The sequence below is a fragment of the Haliotis rubra genome, unplaced genomic scaffold (genome assembly GCF_003918875.1).
Source record: "Haliotis rubra isolate DU_JTF1 unplaced genomic scaffold, ASM391887v1 Scf482, whole genome shotgun sequence".
NCBI classification, from domain to species: domain Eukaryota; kingdom Metazoa; phylum Mollusca; class Gastropoda; order Lepetellida; family Haliotidae; genus Haliotis; species Haliotis rubra.
The window spans coordinates 707,430-722,685 of record NW_025767171.1 but is presented as its reverse complement, the minus strand read 5'-3'; the positions used below and the strand labels follow the sequence as shown (position 1 = coordinate 722,685).

At 44.2% G+C, this 15,256-nt stretch overlaps 2 protein-coding genes across 3 annotated transcripts in view; one reads left to right on the top strand and one right to left on the bottom strand.

Annotated features, from left to right (window-relative positions):
• Nucleotides 1-6,492, bottom strand: part of LOC124291122 (collagen alpha-1(VI) chain-like) — a 32,738-nt gene extending 26,246 nt beyond the window's left edge. Inside the window, exons 1-8 of one of the 2 annotated variants that reach the window (XM_046728027.1) lie at nt 6,267-6,492; nt 5,741-5,796; nt 5,035-5,183; nt 3,970-4,150; nt 2,944-3,192; nt 2,265-2,390; nt 1,141-1,232; nt 1,052-1,082 (exon numbers count right to left, since the gene is read on the bottom strand). In XM_046728027.1, coding sequence (XP_046583983.1) covers nt 1,052-1,082; nt 1,141-1,232; nt 2,265-2,390; nt 2,944-3,192; nt 3,970-4,150; nt 5,035-5,183; nt 5,741-5,786 — 874 coding nt within the window. In that variant the 5' untranslated portion in view covers nt 5,787-5,796; nt 6,267-6,492. Of the gene's footprint in view, nt 1-1,051; nt 1,083-1,109; nt 1,233-2,264; nt 2,391-2,943; nt 3,193-3,969; nt 4,151-5,034; nt 5,184-5,740; nt 5,797-6,266 lie in introns of both variants that reach the window. The other variant, XM_046728026.1, reaches the window with a different exon arrangement.
• A 246-nt stretch (nt 6,493-6,738) lies between these two features.
• LOC124291117 lies at nt 6,739-12,419 on the top strand. The gene is made up of 5 exons (XM_046728016.1): nt 6,739-6,814; nt 7,075-7,157; nt 9,420-9,533; nt 11,512-11,562; nt 12,173-12,419. Exons 2-5 carry the CDS (start codon nt 7,100-7,102, stop codon nt 12,286-12,288), a joined length of 339 nt encoding a protein of 112 aa, XP_046583972.1. The 5' UTR covers nt 6,739-6,814; nt 7,075-7,099; the 3' UTR covers nt 12,289-12,419.
• Nucleotides 12,420-15,256: the final 2,837 nt, after the last annotated feature.

Genomic DNA, 15,256 nt, shown 5'->3' with positions numbered 1-15,256 from the left:
CTGTAGCCAACATTACAGACACAACCACCCACCTATACACGAGCGTCTGTAGCCATCATCAAAGACACAACCACTCACCTATACACGAGCGTCTGTCCGGTCCCAGTCTGTAGCCAACATTACAGACACAACCACCCACCTATACACGAGCGTCTGTCAGGCCCCAGTCTTTAGCCAACATTACAGACACAACCACCCACCTATACACGAGCGTCTGTCCGGCCCCAGTCTGTAGCCAACATTACAGACACAACCACCCACCTATACACGAGCGTCTGTCTGTCCGGCCCGTCTGTAGCCAACATTACAGACACAACCACCCACCTATACACGAGCGTCTGTCCGGCCCCGTCTGTAGCCAACATTACAGACACAACCACCCACCTATACACGAGCGTCTGTCCGGCCCCAGTCTGTAGCCAACATTACAGACACAACCACCCACCTATACACGAGCGTCTGTCCGGCCCGTCTGTAGCCAACATTACAGACACAACCACCCACCTGTACACGAGCGTCTGTCCGGCCAGTCTGTAGCCAACATTACAGACACAACCACCCGCCTACAGACGAGCGTCTGTCCGGGCCCAGTCTGTAGCCAACATCACAGACACAACCACCCACCTGTACACGAGCGTCTGTCCGGCCCCAGTCTGTAGCCAACATCACAGACACAACCACCCACCTATACACGAGCGTCTGTCCGGCCCCAGTCTATAGCCAACATCACAGACACAACCACTCACCTATACACGAGCGTCTGTCCGGCCCCAGTCTATAGCCAACATCACAGACACAACCTCTCACCTATACACGAGCGTCTGTCCGGCCCCAGTCTGTAGCCAACATCAAAGACACAACCACCCACCTATACACGAGCGTCTGTCCGGCCCCAGTCTATAGCCAACATCACAGACACAACCACTCACCTACACACGAGCGTCTGTCCGGGCCCAGTCTATAGCCAACATTACAGACACAACCACCCACCTATACACGAGCGTCTGTCCGGCCCCAGTCTATAGCCAACATTACAGACACAACCACCCACCTATATACGAGCGCATGTCCGGCCCCAGTCTATAGCCAACATTAAACACAACACCCACCTATACACGAGCGTCTGTCCGGCCCCAGTCTGTAGCCAACATCACAGACACATTCGTACATGCCGTCCGAGTTTGAACAAGTGTGTTGGCAGCCGCCATTCCGCACCTCACACTCATCCACATCTGAAAAGAACAGTACGACAGTTTTCAACACAACCCTTCGAACTGAAACTGGTGAATATTCCTAGTGTGTGTGTTGCGTTCAGCTGGGCAGTGTTTCAGTTGAATGTAGAGGGGTGCAGATCAGAGACCTGTACATACACGGTATCATGCCGACAAGCCAGGGATCATCAGACAGTCAAATCTGGAAGATGAACCCAAGAACGTGGACGCTTTGTACGACTAAGGGACGTTACCCTTCATACCGAATTGTGATCAGTCGACTGAGCGGGTACCTCGTTGTCGAGAAGACCGCTGTTGAGACGGACCGTCGACAACACGGACCAGACATTTTCGTTTTTCGTCGTCTAAACGGACCAGGAACGTAGGTTAAATATCCCAGTTGAAAGAGTCTCGATTGTCCAAAGAAATCATGTTTAACGTACTGTTTGACAATGTAATGGTCTTTCTTTAACATCCCTTACAGTAATTGTGGAGAAAGTGAGTTCAGGGATAACCTGGGCTTCACTGCATTTTAAAATATGTTAGTGAGTGAGTATCCATCTGGGGAATCGAACCCGGGTCTTCGGCGTGACGAGCGAACGCTTTAACCACTTGGCTACCCCCTCCGCCCCGTTTTAAAAATGTTAAATACTCCTGTCGACACCGACATGTACATGTCTGCTGGTTGTATAGTATATTGACTTTGTGACACAACAGAGTCACCTGTACATGTCTGCTGGTTGTATAGTAAATTGTCTTTGTGACACAACATAGTCACCTGTACATGTCTGCTGGTTGTATAGTAAAGTGTCTTTGTGACACAACATAGTCACCTGTACATGTCTGCTGGTTGTATAGTAAATTGTCTTTGTGACACAACAGAGTCACCTGTACATGTCTGCTGGTTGTATAGTATATTGTTTTTGTGACACAACATAGTCACCTGTACATGTCTGCTGGTTGTATAGTATATTGTCATTGTGACACAACATAGTCACCTGTACATGTCTGCTGGTTGTATAGTATATTGTCTTTGTGACACAACATAGTCACCTGAACATGTCTTGTTGTCGGAGATGAGCAGCTCGTATCCGGTGTTGCACGAGCAGTGATATCCTTGTATTGTGTTCACGCAGATCTGTGAGCAACCATGGTCGAACGTAACACATTCATTCACATCTGGAGCGTAAATACGAAGACCACATGAAATAGACATACATTTATATACCTGGTTCATTCCATTTATCAAAGTCTGGTAAGGTCGTTAAATGCACCCGGAGAGAGTGAATTAGTCTGACGCTGGTTTTTTGGCAATATTTCAGCAATAGGAATCAAACCCAGGGTTTTTTTACAACTAAGCCCACCTTTGGGTTGTACAGTACGCGTGTGCTTGGCTAGGGTCAAGTATTATGTTTACCAACAGGTGACCCAGTGGTCTGCCCATGTGATAACACATGGTGATAGAATCACGCCAGTCCCCAGTTGTGTCCCCCAGAAGCAATGAGTGAGTTGAGTTTTACGCCGCCTTTAGCAATATCCAGCAACATCGCGGCGAGGGGCACCAGAAATGGGCTTCACACATTGTACCCACGTGGGTGAATCGAACCCGGGTCATCGGCGTGACGAGCGAACGCTTTAACCACCGGTATCCCACCATTATTAAACAGTATTTCCTTTTTGAGATACATATGTTTTCACATGTTAACAGAATCTCCAGGTAACTTAAACTCACCTGTGAATACTGGTCCTTGAGGGCCTGTCATGCCCACCTCACCCCTTGGACCCGTCTCTCCTCTATGTCCCACCGATCCTGCAGCACCAGTCTGCCCTGCCGCTCCCGTCACCCCTGTTGCACCCATGTAGCCGACTGGCCCTGTATCCCCCTTCACTCCCTGGGGGCCTGGCTCTCCCTTCTCCCCCGTCGCCCCAAGATCCCCCTTGTCTCCGTTATCACCGGGATCTCCTTTCGGGCCTCGTGGGCCTGGGAATATACAAACGGAGCGGTCGCAACAGTTCCAATAGTATACTTCAGCGGGAGATAAACGGGGTCCTACGTTTCCCAGATCACAGTTTTACACGTCGGCGAAACCAGCGAGCATGGGTTTGGAGCTGACAGATCAATGATTATAATCGGTGTGATTTATAATTTTTTCCATATGCGGATCCTGGGTGGAATAGGGGAGGCAACCTCGGACAAAAAGGTATGGTATGGATTTACATCCTTCTTTATAATTTACAACACGACGTTTCTGGGCTACTTCTTGCCCCTCTTCAGGTGAATGACAGAATATGATCTACTAGCAAAATATATATACATCTCAATACATCTCAGTATTTAATCCCATCTCACCGGCCTCCTGTACGCGTTGTATATGTTGCTTGTAAATCATATTCTGTCATTGACCCGATGAAAGGGAAGAAGTTGCCAAGAAACATCGTGTTGTAAATAATATAGAAGATGTAACTCCATACCATACCTTGTTATGTTACCATCCAAATGCCCATCAAGCATCTATCCTCGGACATAACATTCCGATGAGTGGACAACCGATCCTCTAAATAATAACATGTATCAAAGGGTATAACATACACCACATATCACATGGTAGTACTTTGTCCTGATTATATATCCCACATCATAGTGTAAACATGTGACTGGTGTTTGTTGGTGTTCAACAATAAAATAGCTGTGTCAGCTTATATCCTACAAGGGTTAATCAATACCATAGCGGCCATGACCAAGTGCTGTGGAGTTTACCGGGATCTCCTTTCAATCCTCGACTTCCTTGCTGTCCAATAGGTCCAGTTACCCCTTCCGGCCCAGGAGGACCAGCCACACCCGTGGCCCCAATGTCTCCCTGGGGGCCAGTATCTCCCTGGGGCCCTGCTGCGCCTGTTGTACCGATCTCGCCTCGGGTTCCAGTCGGGCCGATGACACCCTACAAAACAAGTAACCAACACTTTTGACACTACTGACCCGTGAAGATCCGGGTTAGAATTGGTCTTCAGTAACACATGCTTGTGTTAAAAGGCGACTAACGGGATGGTTGGTCAGTCTCGCGGACTTGGTTGGCACATGTCGTCGTATTCCAGTTGCGTAGATCGATGCTCATGCTGTTGACCACTGGATTGTCTGGTCCAGACTCGATTTACAGACCGATGCTATATAGCTGGAATATTGCTGAGTGAGGCGTAAAACTAATTTAAAACTAATTCAGTTTGATACGACTTCAATTGTTCCAATGCGACTACGGTTTATCTGAGGGATGTGTTACGGTACAGTTGTGAAAAAACAAGTCACCTTTACAATCGACTTTTTAAGAGTGTCTGAAATCATGAGCAAGTGGGGTCACAGAAATTGACCACTCGATCTATGTCTGTTGACCGTTCCGATCAGATTGGCTAACAGAAGTGCCCACCGACGAACATATCTTTGGTTTAATAAAAATGTTCAGTGTGTTATATTGATATGAAATAAAACAATCGTAATGAAAACACAAATGTAATCACAAATGCTGAGTATACATATTAATTCATTACACATCCTTCTTTGGTCTGATAGTGAGTGAGTTGGGGTTTTCGCCGCTTTCAGCAATATTCCAGCAATATCACGGCGGGGGGACACCTCAAATTGGGTTCACACATTGTGCCCATGTGGGGAATCGAACCCGGGCCTTCAGCGTGACGAGCAAACGCTTTAACTACTAGGCTACCCCACCGATCCTGGTCTGATATATACAATCGTTTCTTGAAAATATAAAGAAGCAAAATATTACAGCTATTTATATATGATTCTATACACGTGTTATTCAGTTGCTCTTACCGCTGCACCTATCTCCCCCTTCACGCCTTTCTCACCCCTCGGGCCAGAGACTCCCCTGGGTCCAGTCTGTCCCATTGGTCCTGTGGCTCCCGTCATTCCCTCCACAATGGTGATGTTTCCCGCGAGCTTGGTGGAACCGGCGGAATCAACTGGGTGCAGAAAATATTGAAAGATTTTCGCCCGTAGCCCCCGGTTTTTTTATCATTCTTTGCCTAAGAATAGATGTTTTTTTGTCATAAAAAGCTTAACCTTTAACCTAACCCTTAACTTAAACCTAACCCTTAGCCTAAGCAATAACCCCTCGAAATAATCCTAATAAATAGAATACATTTCAAGCGGGGATTACGGGCGGAACTCTTACCGAAAAGATTGAAACATATTTTCATTTTGGTAAAATATGGAATTATACACAAAATTACAATTCGACGTCTTAATACACAATGTAAATTTAACAAAAGGAAATTGTTTACTTTTCAGGGGTCACCTTTTCACATGTTATATAACTTGTAGCCCAAAATATGCCAATTTCGTTTAACCAGGAGATTTACACTATCTTTGGTCTTACTGTAGATCTGTGTTAAGTGTTGATCAGACAGTGCTATTCTATTAGAATTTGGGCCCGAACGCACAAATGTTTCAGTTTCTACACAAAGCGCCGTAAAATCCGCAGGAAAATCAGTCATCTTTAGACACAACGATGGCCCACCTGTTCCGATGAGAACTGCAGCTGTGATCAGTGATATCCAAATCATTGTAGAAGGTCTAGAAAGTTAAACATAGATTATATATACGTGTGCAATTATCTCTAATTTCATTTTTACTTCAGCATTACCACATCCATTTATTGTTTCTCCATGACAACCTGGACAGAAAGTATGAGTGAGAGACTGTTGTTTCCAGCCGCAGTCAACCACACCCCTGTGAGGACTTCACCTGGTCTTGTACCAGCAATACGTTTATTTCTGCTTAATCAGTGCAGTCCTGAGATTCACTCGATCTCGATCAAGAGAATCAAGCAGAACACATTTGGCATTCATGGCCTGAATTCTTAAATGACGAATGTTAAAGAAACGATTACTTCCCTCAAGTAATTCGGTATTGTTCGGGGGGTTTCATTGTTTTCAACAATGAGAATTATGTTCAACTATGCGCTAATAATCGACAGCTGGAGTGCTGCATCAAAGGTTACTTTCTTGTGAAAATATCAGTGAAAAATCACGTCAGTCACTCACCCTCGTCTGATACCTGGCCACAGGAAAACACACAACAGGCATGCGCAGACACAGCACGGAAATCTCGTGCAAGCAATTGACAACAATGGTGCAACATCTGGGACACTGTCTAAATTTTATATTTCCCCCCCTGGAAAATGCGTATAACATGCAATATACATTTATCTATTTCAGGAAGAAATCTACCCCTAAATCTGCTTTGTGTTATTTTAAGCAAGGTTCCGCTTTTTCTTTCATTTTGTGGGTGTGGGTGTCCTTGAAAATCCTATCTCACTGTTAATCTGATAGATGAGGCAAACCATGGTATTTCAGTCAAATCTGAAATACGTCTTCATAGGGACCGACGATGGTGACGTCACAATGCCAAGAAGCAAAAGTGCCAATCCATGACCTCTGTCCGTGTCGTCATAATATCGTGACGTCATAACAAAGCATTGGGAATATGGTCTTTTGACAAACTAGGGAGCAAGCATGGCACTATCTAACTGTGTTTTACCCGTTCATGCATATCAATATGGAATTTCTGGAGCAGCGCCTTTTCAGTACTGGTAAGTTAATGAAGTTTTCAAAGCGGGAATTTTAAACATGTATGGATGTCGGTAACCATTGTTTCATTCTACAGCGATAGTTTTTCCGCAGGAAATACTAAACGATATCGATGAATTAAAACTATCTGAGGGGAAGAAGAATCCTTTATTTTTAAGACAGTAAAATCGTGGCACAAATTAGTTATATGTGCTAGGAATTCTGATGATGGCGTGTGTTTTTGTCTACATTGATATATGGGTATTTTTTATATTTATTTCAGGAGAAGTGACTCAACACCAAAACAAATGCTGTATACATCCTCAGTGAATGGAATTCCCCCCATACTTGCATCCTGCCCCTCAGGTACACGATTTAGAGTTTAAATGTTGATGGGTATCCATAGAAGAGACTTTCATGAACGCAATGGAACGGTAGTCCTATGCTCTTCCATTTTCAGTGCTGTAGCATTAATGAACAGAAAAACTAAACATCTTTTGACAGGTATGAGATCGTACCTGATTCATTAAGAAAATAATCATTGCTTGTGATGCAGGTTATTTTTATATATATAGTTAGCTGTAATTCAATTAAATCTTATACTGATATCAGATATATATTAGACAGGATATTCGAAACATTCATTTATTTACATGTAACCCAAAGTGAAAGATTGTTCCGTTGTGTACATGGGGTCGTGAACATGGTCGCTTAGACATTTATTGTACTATTGTCACTACGAAACGCCCCACCTCACAGTACTATTGTCACTACGAAACGCCCCACCTCACGGTATTATTGCCACTACGAAACGCCCCACCTCACAGTACTATTGTCACTACGAAACGCCCCACCTCACGTTATTATTGTCTCTACGAAACGCCCCACCTCACAGTATTATTGTTACTACGAAACGCCCCACCTCACGGTAGCATTGCCAGTACGAAACGCCCCACCTCACAGGTACTATTGCCACTACAGAAACGCCCCACCTCACGGTATTATTGTCACTACGAAACGCCCCACCTCACGGTAGCATTGCCAGTACGAAACGCCCCACCTCACAGTACTATTGCCACTACGAAACGCCCCACCTCACAGTACTATTGTCACTACGAAACGCCCCACCTCACGGTAGCATTGCCAGTACGAAACGCCCCACCTCACAGTACTATTGCCACTACGAAACGCCCCACCTCACAGGTACTATTGTTACTACGAAACGCCCCACCTCACAGTACTATTGTCACTACGAAACGCCCCACCTCACGGTACGGTAGCATTGCCACTACGAAACGCCCCACCTCACGGTATTATTGCCACTACGAAACGCCCCACCTCACAGTATTATTTTTACTACGAAACGCCCCACCTCACAGTACTATTGTCACTACGAAACGCCCCACCTCACGGTATTATTGCCACTACGAAACGCCCCACCTCACGGTATTATTGCCACTACGAAACGCCCCACCCTCACAGTACTATTGCCACTACGAAACGCCCCACCTCACGGTAGCATTGCCAGTACGAAACGCCCCACCTCACGGTATTATTGCCACTACGAAACGCCCCACCTCACAGTATTATTTTTACTACGAAACGCCCCACCTCACAGTACTATTGTCACTACGAAACGCCCCACCTCACGGTATTATTGCCACTACGAAACGCCCCACCTCACGGTATTATTGCCACTACGAAACGCCCCACCTCACAGTACTATTGCCACTACGAAACGCCCCACCTCACGGTATTATTGTCTCTATGAAACGCCCCACCTCACAGTATTATTGTTACTACGAAACGCCCCACCTCACAGTACTATTGTCACTACGAAACGCCCCACCTCACGGTATCATTGCCACTACGAAACGCCCCACCTCACGGTATTATTGTCACTACGAAACGCCCCACCTCACAGTACTATTGCCACTACGAAACGCCCCACCTCACAGTATTATTGTCACTACGAAACGCCCCACCTCACAGTACTATTGTCACTACGAAACGCTCCACCTCACGGTACTATTGTCACTACGAAACGCCCCACCTCACGGTATTATTGCCACTACGAAACGCCCCACCTCACAGTACTATTGCCACTACGAAACGCCCCACATACATACATGTGTAGTCTTACCAACAAAAATCTCATTTCATTAATCACATCCGTTCCGAGATAATGTGCACGCATGCCATGAATAGTTTGCTGCAGAATTATAAATGGGAAATATACATCTTCAAGTGACCTTAACGGAGATTGCCTCAGACGTGCAGATTATCCCGACATTAAACACAATAAGACGTTAGTACCCGTGAAGATCCGGGTTAGAATTGATCTTCAGTAACCCATGCTTGTCGTAAGAGGCGACTAACGGGATCGGGTGGTCAGGCTCGCTGACTTCATTGACACATGCCATCGTATCCCAATTGAGTAGATAGATGCTCATGCTGTTGATCACTGGATTGTCTGGTCCAGATTCGATTATTTACAGATCGCCACCATTTACAGACCACCGCTGGAATATTGCTGAGTGTGGCGTAAAACTAAACTCACTCACTCATAAGACGTTAGGGTTTGCAACGACATATCACGCACGTCTATATTATAAGTTTCTTTTACAGAAGCTGAGGTGAAACGTATTGAGGAGAGGTTTGACAACTGGAATTGCAGCGCCCAGTCATTGCAACGATCTTATCGGCCGGGAAGAAAATTTATGCCTCGAGCCTTCGCGCATCGTGAGTACAAAAGACTGACAGGATACATTCTATACTGAACCACAAATAGGAAATGTCGCACCGATAGCGGTTTCTTAATGCACACACTTTAATTCACTCTAATCAAATCGGATGATTGAGTTCAATCTTGACAATTCTGTTTAACACATTTTCGGGAATCACATTTAGAGTTCAAACAAACAAAAACACCAATAATGGTACCATTAAGATACCCCAAAGTCAGTATTGTGTGTGGCCTTCATGGGAATCGATGAAAGCGTTGCATCGTCTGTACATGGAATGAATTAGCCGGTTGATGAAGGCCAAAGGCACATGGATCCATACTGTGCGGAATGCCTGATCGAGGCCAGCCGCAGTTGTCGGCCTTGGTTGGAGGTCATTCAGTCTTCTTTGAATCTTGTCCCAAAGGTGTTCTATTTGACGTAAATCCGGACTGAGTGCAGGGTATTGTAGGGTTTGGTTGCCATGTTGTCTTCGGAAGTCTAATATTGCTCTGGCAGTTTGGGCACGAGCGTTGTCTTGCTGGAAGATGTGATTTCTGTAACGACTAAAATGTGGTACAACGTGGGGTCTTATGACTTGATCAATATAGCGAGCAGCTGTCACGCCATTTCCTCATCCTGGACCAAAATACTGGAACACCACAGTGTCATCTAACTGGTTCAGACCGATTGCAGCCCACACCAAAATGCTTGGACCATCCCAGGAGTCTCTTTCAACAATACACTCACTGGAAAACAGTTTCCCCCGCCTTCACCGTACTCTCACTCTGCCATCGACTGTCGAAACACAATATCGGCTTTCATGAGATAAAAGCACAGATCTCCATTGTCGGTGCTGAGTTGCCCATTGCCCATGGGTTTTGGCGGTGATGAGCGGTGAGGACAGGACTACGATATGGTCTGTGACAGCAGAGGTTTCTTCCGCGCAAATGTCGATGCACTGTATCGGCACTGATGGGTCTGTTGTGACTCCCAATGGTCTGGCGTGCTGTTTCCGTCGCTCTGGGGAAACGATCCTGCAGATGTTTGCGCAAAATCTGTCGGTCTTGACGTGATGTTATTGAAGGTCGCCCACTGCGTGAACGGTCTTGGATGCTGTTAATGACCAGATACCACTCCTGCAGTCGGTGAATTCTAAAATGAACATCCGTGCAGACTGGACAACTTGCAATCGTCCCAAGACTTGATTCCTCTGATCTCTCGTGGCATTGTGATCGTGTCGAAACAAAAATGATTTCAGGCGAGTTTGGGACTAGCTTCAATTGGTAGGGTTGTCACGACATGCACGTGCATTTTCATTTTCACGCATGCCATACGGAACCTTTTACTATGTCTGCCTTTTTCGGTGCGTTTGGTCGATATGCTTTTTCATCAGAAAACACACTGATGTTGGTAATAACTGTCAGTTTGGATTCATAACATGTTAACAAAACGGTACAATCATAATGCAAACACCACCTGGTATTTGGTTTTGAAAGGCGACGTTTCTTTTGTGGTTCAGTATATGTTTAGCGTGAGTTAGAAATGTGTAAAGAAATGGATATACGTCGAATAATTCTGGTTTTCTTATCATTGTGTGAGGGAATACCCACAGGTTACAGACTTTTGTAACTTTAGAACGGAATTGGTACTGAGAGTGAATGAGTGAGTTTAGTTTCACGTCGCTTTTAGCAACATTCAAGAAATGTCACGGCGCGACTTTGAAAGGCCAGTTGCAGGGTCAAAGACAATAATGGGCCATCGTGCACCCCTACTCATTTGTCGGTTATGGCTTAGTGAGAAACAACTTTCTCAACCTGACCAGGTTTAGTTCAGATATATCAGTAAACATTTACAATATATTTACACTATTTACTTCTGTGTTAAAGATAGGGTCGATAGTCAATATTATCTTACCTTTTTCGAAAAGTGGTAAATATTACAATAATGTAACTATTAATGTTTATACCAAGAATTTGTTTTCGTCTAATTTCTAGAGTGCACTGTATTATCCGTGGCAACTGCTCTCTACCAATGGGTCGTTTCTGGTGAGTATTCAAACAGTGAAAGAGTTGGGTTATAACCTTTGAAGTGAGACCTGATAAGAGGTTTGACATCTGACTTGTAAAACCTGCTTAGAGGTTTGATATTTGATGTGTAAGACCTGCTGTACCTGGCGTGTCGGGAAAATCATACGTGATACAGGTCCTGGTGCTGAACTGTTTGGTGATACCCACAAGAATAATCATGTTGCTGACAAAAGAAGAATCACAAGTAGAGCAAATCTGGGATTCCAGTCCATGAAGACAGGCTTTTATATCGAACTCCGGTACCTCAAACGACTTGGCAACCTGTCCCGGAATTCAGTATTCAGAGGCAATATATGCATTTGCAGAAGATATTAGTCATAGTTAATAGGGTGCTTTCATCTTAGAAATGCTAATTTATGAAAGCACTAAGAACATAGCGTGTTTGCCATATGTGTATAACTGCATGCATGGAGAGACGGATATTTCACAATTTGGCAATTATATGATAATAGTTTCAATCATTACTACTCTTGTATGTCTGGTGGCGTAAGAAGGAGTAAGGAGATTTGCAGTTTATACATAAGGACTCTGGTGGAAATATAATAAAGTATCAACATATTATCTCCAGGTCTCAGCAGACTTTTCCGCCCATTTCAACCTGACTTCCAAACAGACGGTAAGGAGACAGGAAGTACGTTACAGACACCAGCTGGGAGGAGACAGAGGAGGCGGAGGAGACGCTGAGGGGAGAAGGATAAAGTGAAGTGATGAAGACATGCATCTCAGTGGAGGAAACGGGGGCATGGAGGTGATCCTGAGGGAGTAGGTGAGAGTTTACCAGCAATTGGGTGAAGATGCTGGGGAGCCTAGGAAGAAAGACGGGCTAAAAAAAAGATCATCACAACCCCTGCAGCTGGGAGGAGACGGAAACTAGGAGGAACAAGGAGAGAAACACAACGTTCATCACAGTCCCTGAAGCTGGGAGGAGACGCAGACTAGGAGGAACAAGGAGAGAAACAAAATGTTCATCACAGTCCCCGAAGCTGGGAGGAGACTCGGTTGTTTACAGACCGCCGCCATATTGCTGAATGCAGCCTCAAACAACAAACATAAACAAACAGACCAGCATCAGAGATGCACTTCCTTCATAGCATATACACAGCAAAAAAAGTTAAGCACCCCCATGATTTTTGTGATAGGGGGAAGTTTCAAAGACACATTTTGGAGAAGCTAAAGATAGCATAGATGCAAAACAAATTGCAAGAGAAAGATTTATCAATGGTTTATTCGTTGCATAAAAGATGTTAATTTTCAAGGACTGTAAGTGCCCCAAAACACAGAACGAAAAATGGATGGAATATCGTCCAAAACACAAATGCATGAAAGTATGTTTATTACAAGTCTGAAGGATGCGCCTTTTGAAGAAATCATATTGAACAATCTGAGTCAGTGTCTTAGGAACCATACAATTTCAATAACGTGTGTTGCCACCACGCGCCTGAATTACTGCGGCCAGTCTGCTGGGCATACTCCTGACAAGTCGCCTGAATTGTAACATGGGGAATTGCCGCCACTCCTCGTGAAGTACTGTCACCAGTTGCCTCAGATTTTTTGGAGAAGGATTTATTCTATGTAAACGTCGACCCATTATGTCCCAGACATGCTCGATAGGATTTAAATCTGGAGATATTGCTGGCCATGGTATTCGAGTAACACCATTGTTCTCCAGATGTTGGGTCACAGCTCGGGAACGGTGAGGGCGGGCATTATCGTCCATGAACAGTGGCCAAGTTGCAAGTCTGTGGTCATCAAAATGACCAATCACAACTGGATCCAGCACCTCATCAAGGAAGCGAGCGCCCATAAGTGTACCCTGTAGTGTAACCAAATCCAACTTGCAATCAAACGAAAAGTAACCCCACACCTTAACGGACCCTCCACCATATGGTACTGTTCGCAGAATGTTCCTTGGTGTGTAACGGCTGTTTTTATCTCTTCATACTCTGATTCGCCCATCAACAGCATGAAGGAGGAAAAGACTCTCATCCGACCAGTGGATTCGTCTCCAAGACCTCAGGTTCCACTGCTACCTATCACCACACCACATCCTACGATCCCGTTTGTGGCGATTTGTGAGGTATGGACGTCGGATGACACATCGGGCCCTCAATCCTGCTGCTTTGAGGCGGTTCCTCACGGTCTGATTGCTCAACCGTCTATACGGCCTGTTTCAAGACGGTACTTGAGGCGAACGGTCCCAGTCCTCTTGCAGTGTGGTAGCTCGGGGCCTACCGGAACGGGGACAATCATGAACATGATTTGTTTGGGCATGTTTTCGCACTAAACGACTGATTACCGCATAGTGGTAAGTTGGTAACCAGTCCTTCTCCCAATTTCTATGCACGACATACCCGCTAAATGCTGCCCAATAATTTGCCATCTCATAGCCTCTGACTATCTTCTTCATGCCATTGTTCATGACATGTTGTATTGAACTGACAATGAAGTCGAAAAAGCTGTTTAAATAGCCACGGAAAGTCGAAGGGTGAAACTCCATGTTGCAAAAAGCATGGGTGGCATGATTCACTTGACTAGAGCTCCGTTCGTGAGAGCCATTCCGTAAACCAAAAACACACCAGTTCATAGCCAGGATACCATATTTTGTCTATCCATCAAAAGGAATGGCATGATATTAGAATTTATACAGACATACGCCATTAAATTTGAGGGTCCTTAACTTTTTTTACTGTGTTATATATATGAGTTATTTTACAGTAAGGACAATGTAATCTCTACTTATTCATATAGATGTTTTAGAAGTCACCTACAGTAGAGATGCAGTCCAATTCTCGATTACATACATGTGGGTTATTATTGAATGGTCATGGTAATCATTACTCATTCATATATACAGTATGCAAATACAAGTTTGTTTAAGCAAATATATGTCAACATACATGTATTGCTTATAATGGATACATAAAAATCTGCATACAGCATTTAAAATGTATACAAAATCTGCTTAAAAACTGAATATTGCTGAGTGTGGCTTTAAACAATAAACAATCAAACACCTGTATGAGACCTAAAATTTAAGTATTTTTTGGTTTTATTTTCAAACTTTTTACAGAAAAAAGCAGTGTTGGATACTTGCCCCCAAAACTATTACCAAAATTCTTTCAGTTTTTCAGTTGAACGAAGTTTGTTCACTACCACTTGATCTCTGAAAACAAATTAACTGGCACATTATTTATATACATCCAGTTTGTCTATTTCTTAGCAACCAGAGCGCATATACACTTGGTAAATACAGTATATCTTTATCATGTTTGATGATAACATGTCACAATCATAAGCTAGTCAATTCTGGCATTGAAAAAAAAGTGAATCTTTAATATAATAGACTATAAGTAATTGAGCTTAGCTAGTAGTAGCATCTTGATGCCTCGTTCCCCACAGGATGCTGTCAGTATCATGAATTCAGTTACAAACTATTATCATACAATTGGATTTTCTCAAAATTCTGCAAACCAACTTAAAATGCTGTTTTGGAAACCTTTTATCAAAGAAAATCTGGACTGTATTTGGATATTTCTTATTGTTTACTCCTGTCTCTAGACACATCAACAAACAGATCCAGCCAAAGAAGACGACCTACACCACAAGAGCATCAAACTTTGTCAGTATTAGCCACAGCAAACAACAAACTGCA

Excerpts from the sequence above, each read along its gene's own strand:
- LOC124291117 (XM_046728016.1), top strand. The coding sequence starts at position 7,100 with ATGCTGTATACATCCTCAGTGAATGGAATTCCCCCCATACTTGCATCC. Across the intron at positions 7,158-9,419 it reads ACTTGCATCCTGCCCCTCAG|AAGCTGAGGTGAAACGTATT; the intron begins GTACACGATTTA and ends TTTCTTTTACAG. Across the intron at positions 9,534-11,511 it reads GCCTCGAGCCTTCGCGCATC|AGTGCACTGTATTATCCGTG; the intron begins GTGAGTACAAAA and ends TCTAATTTCTAG.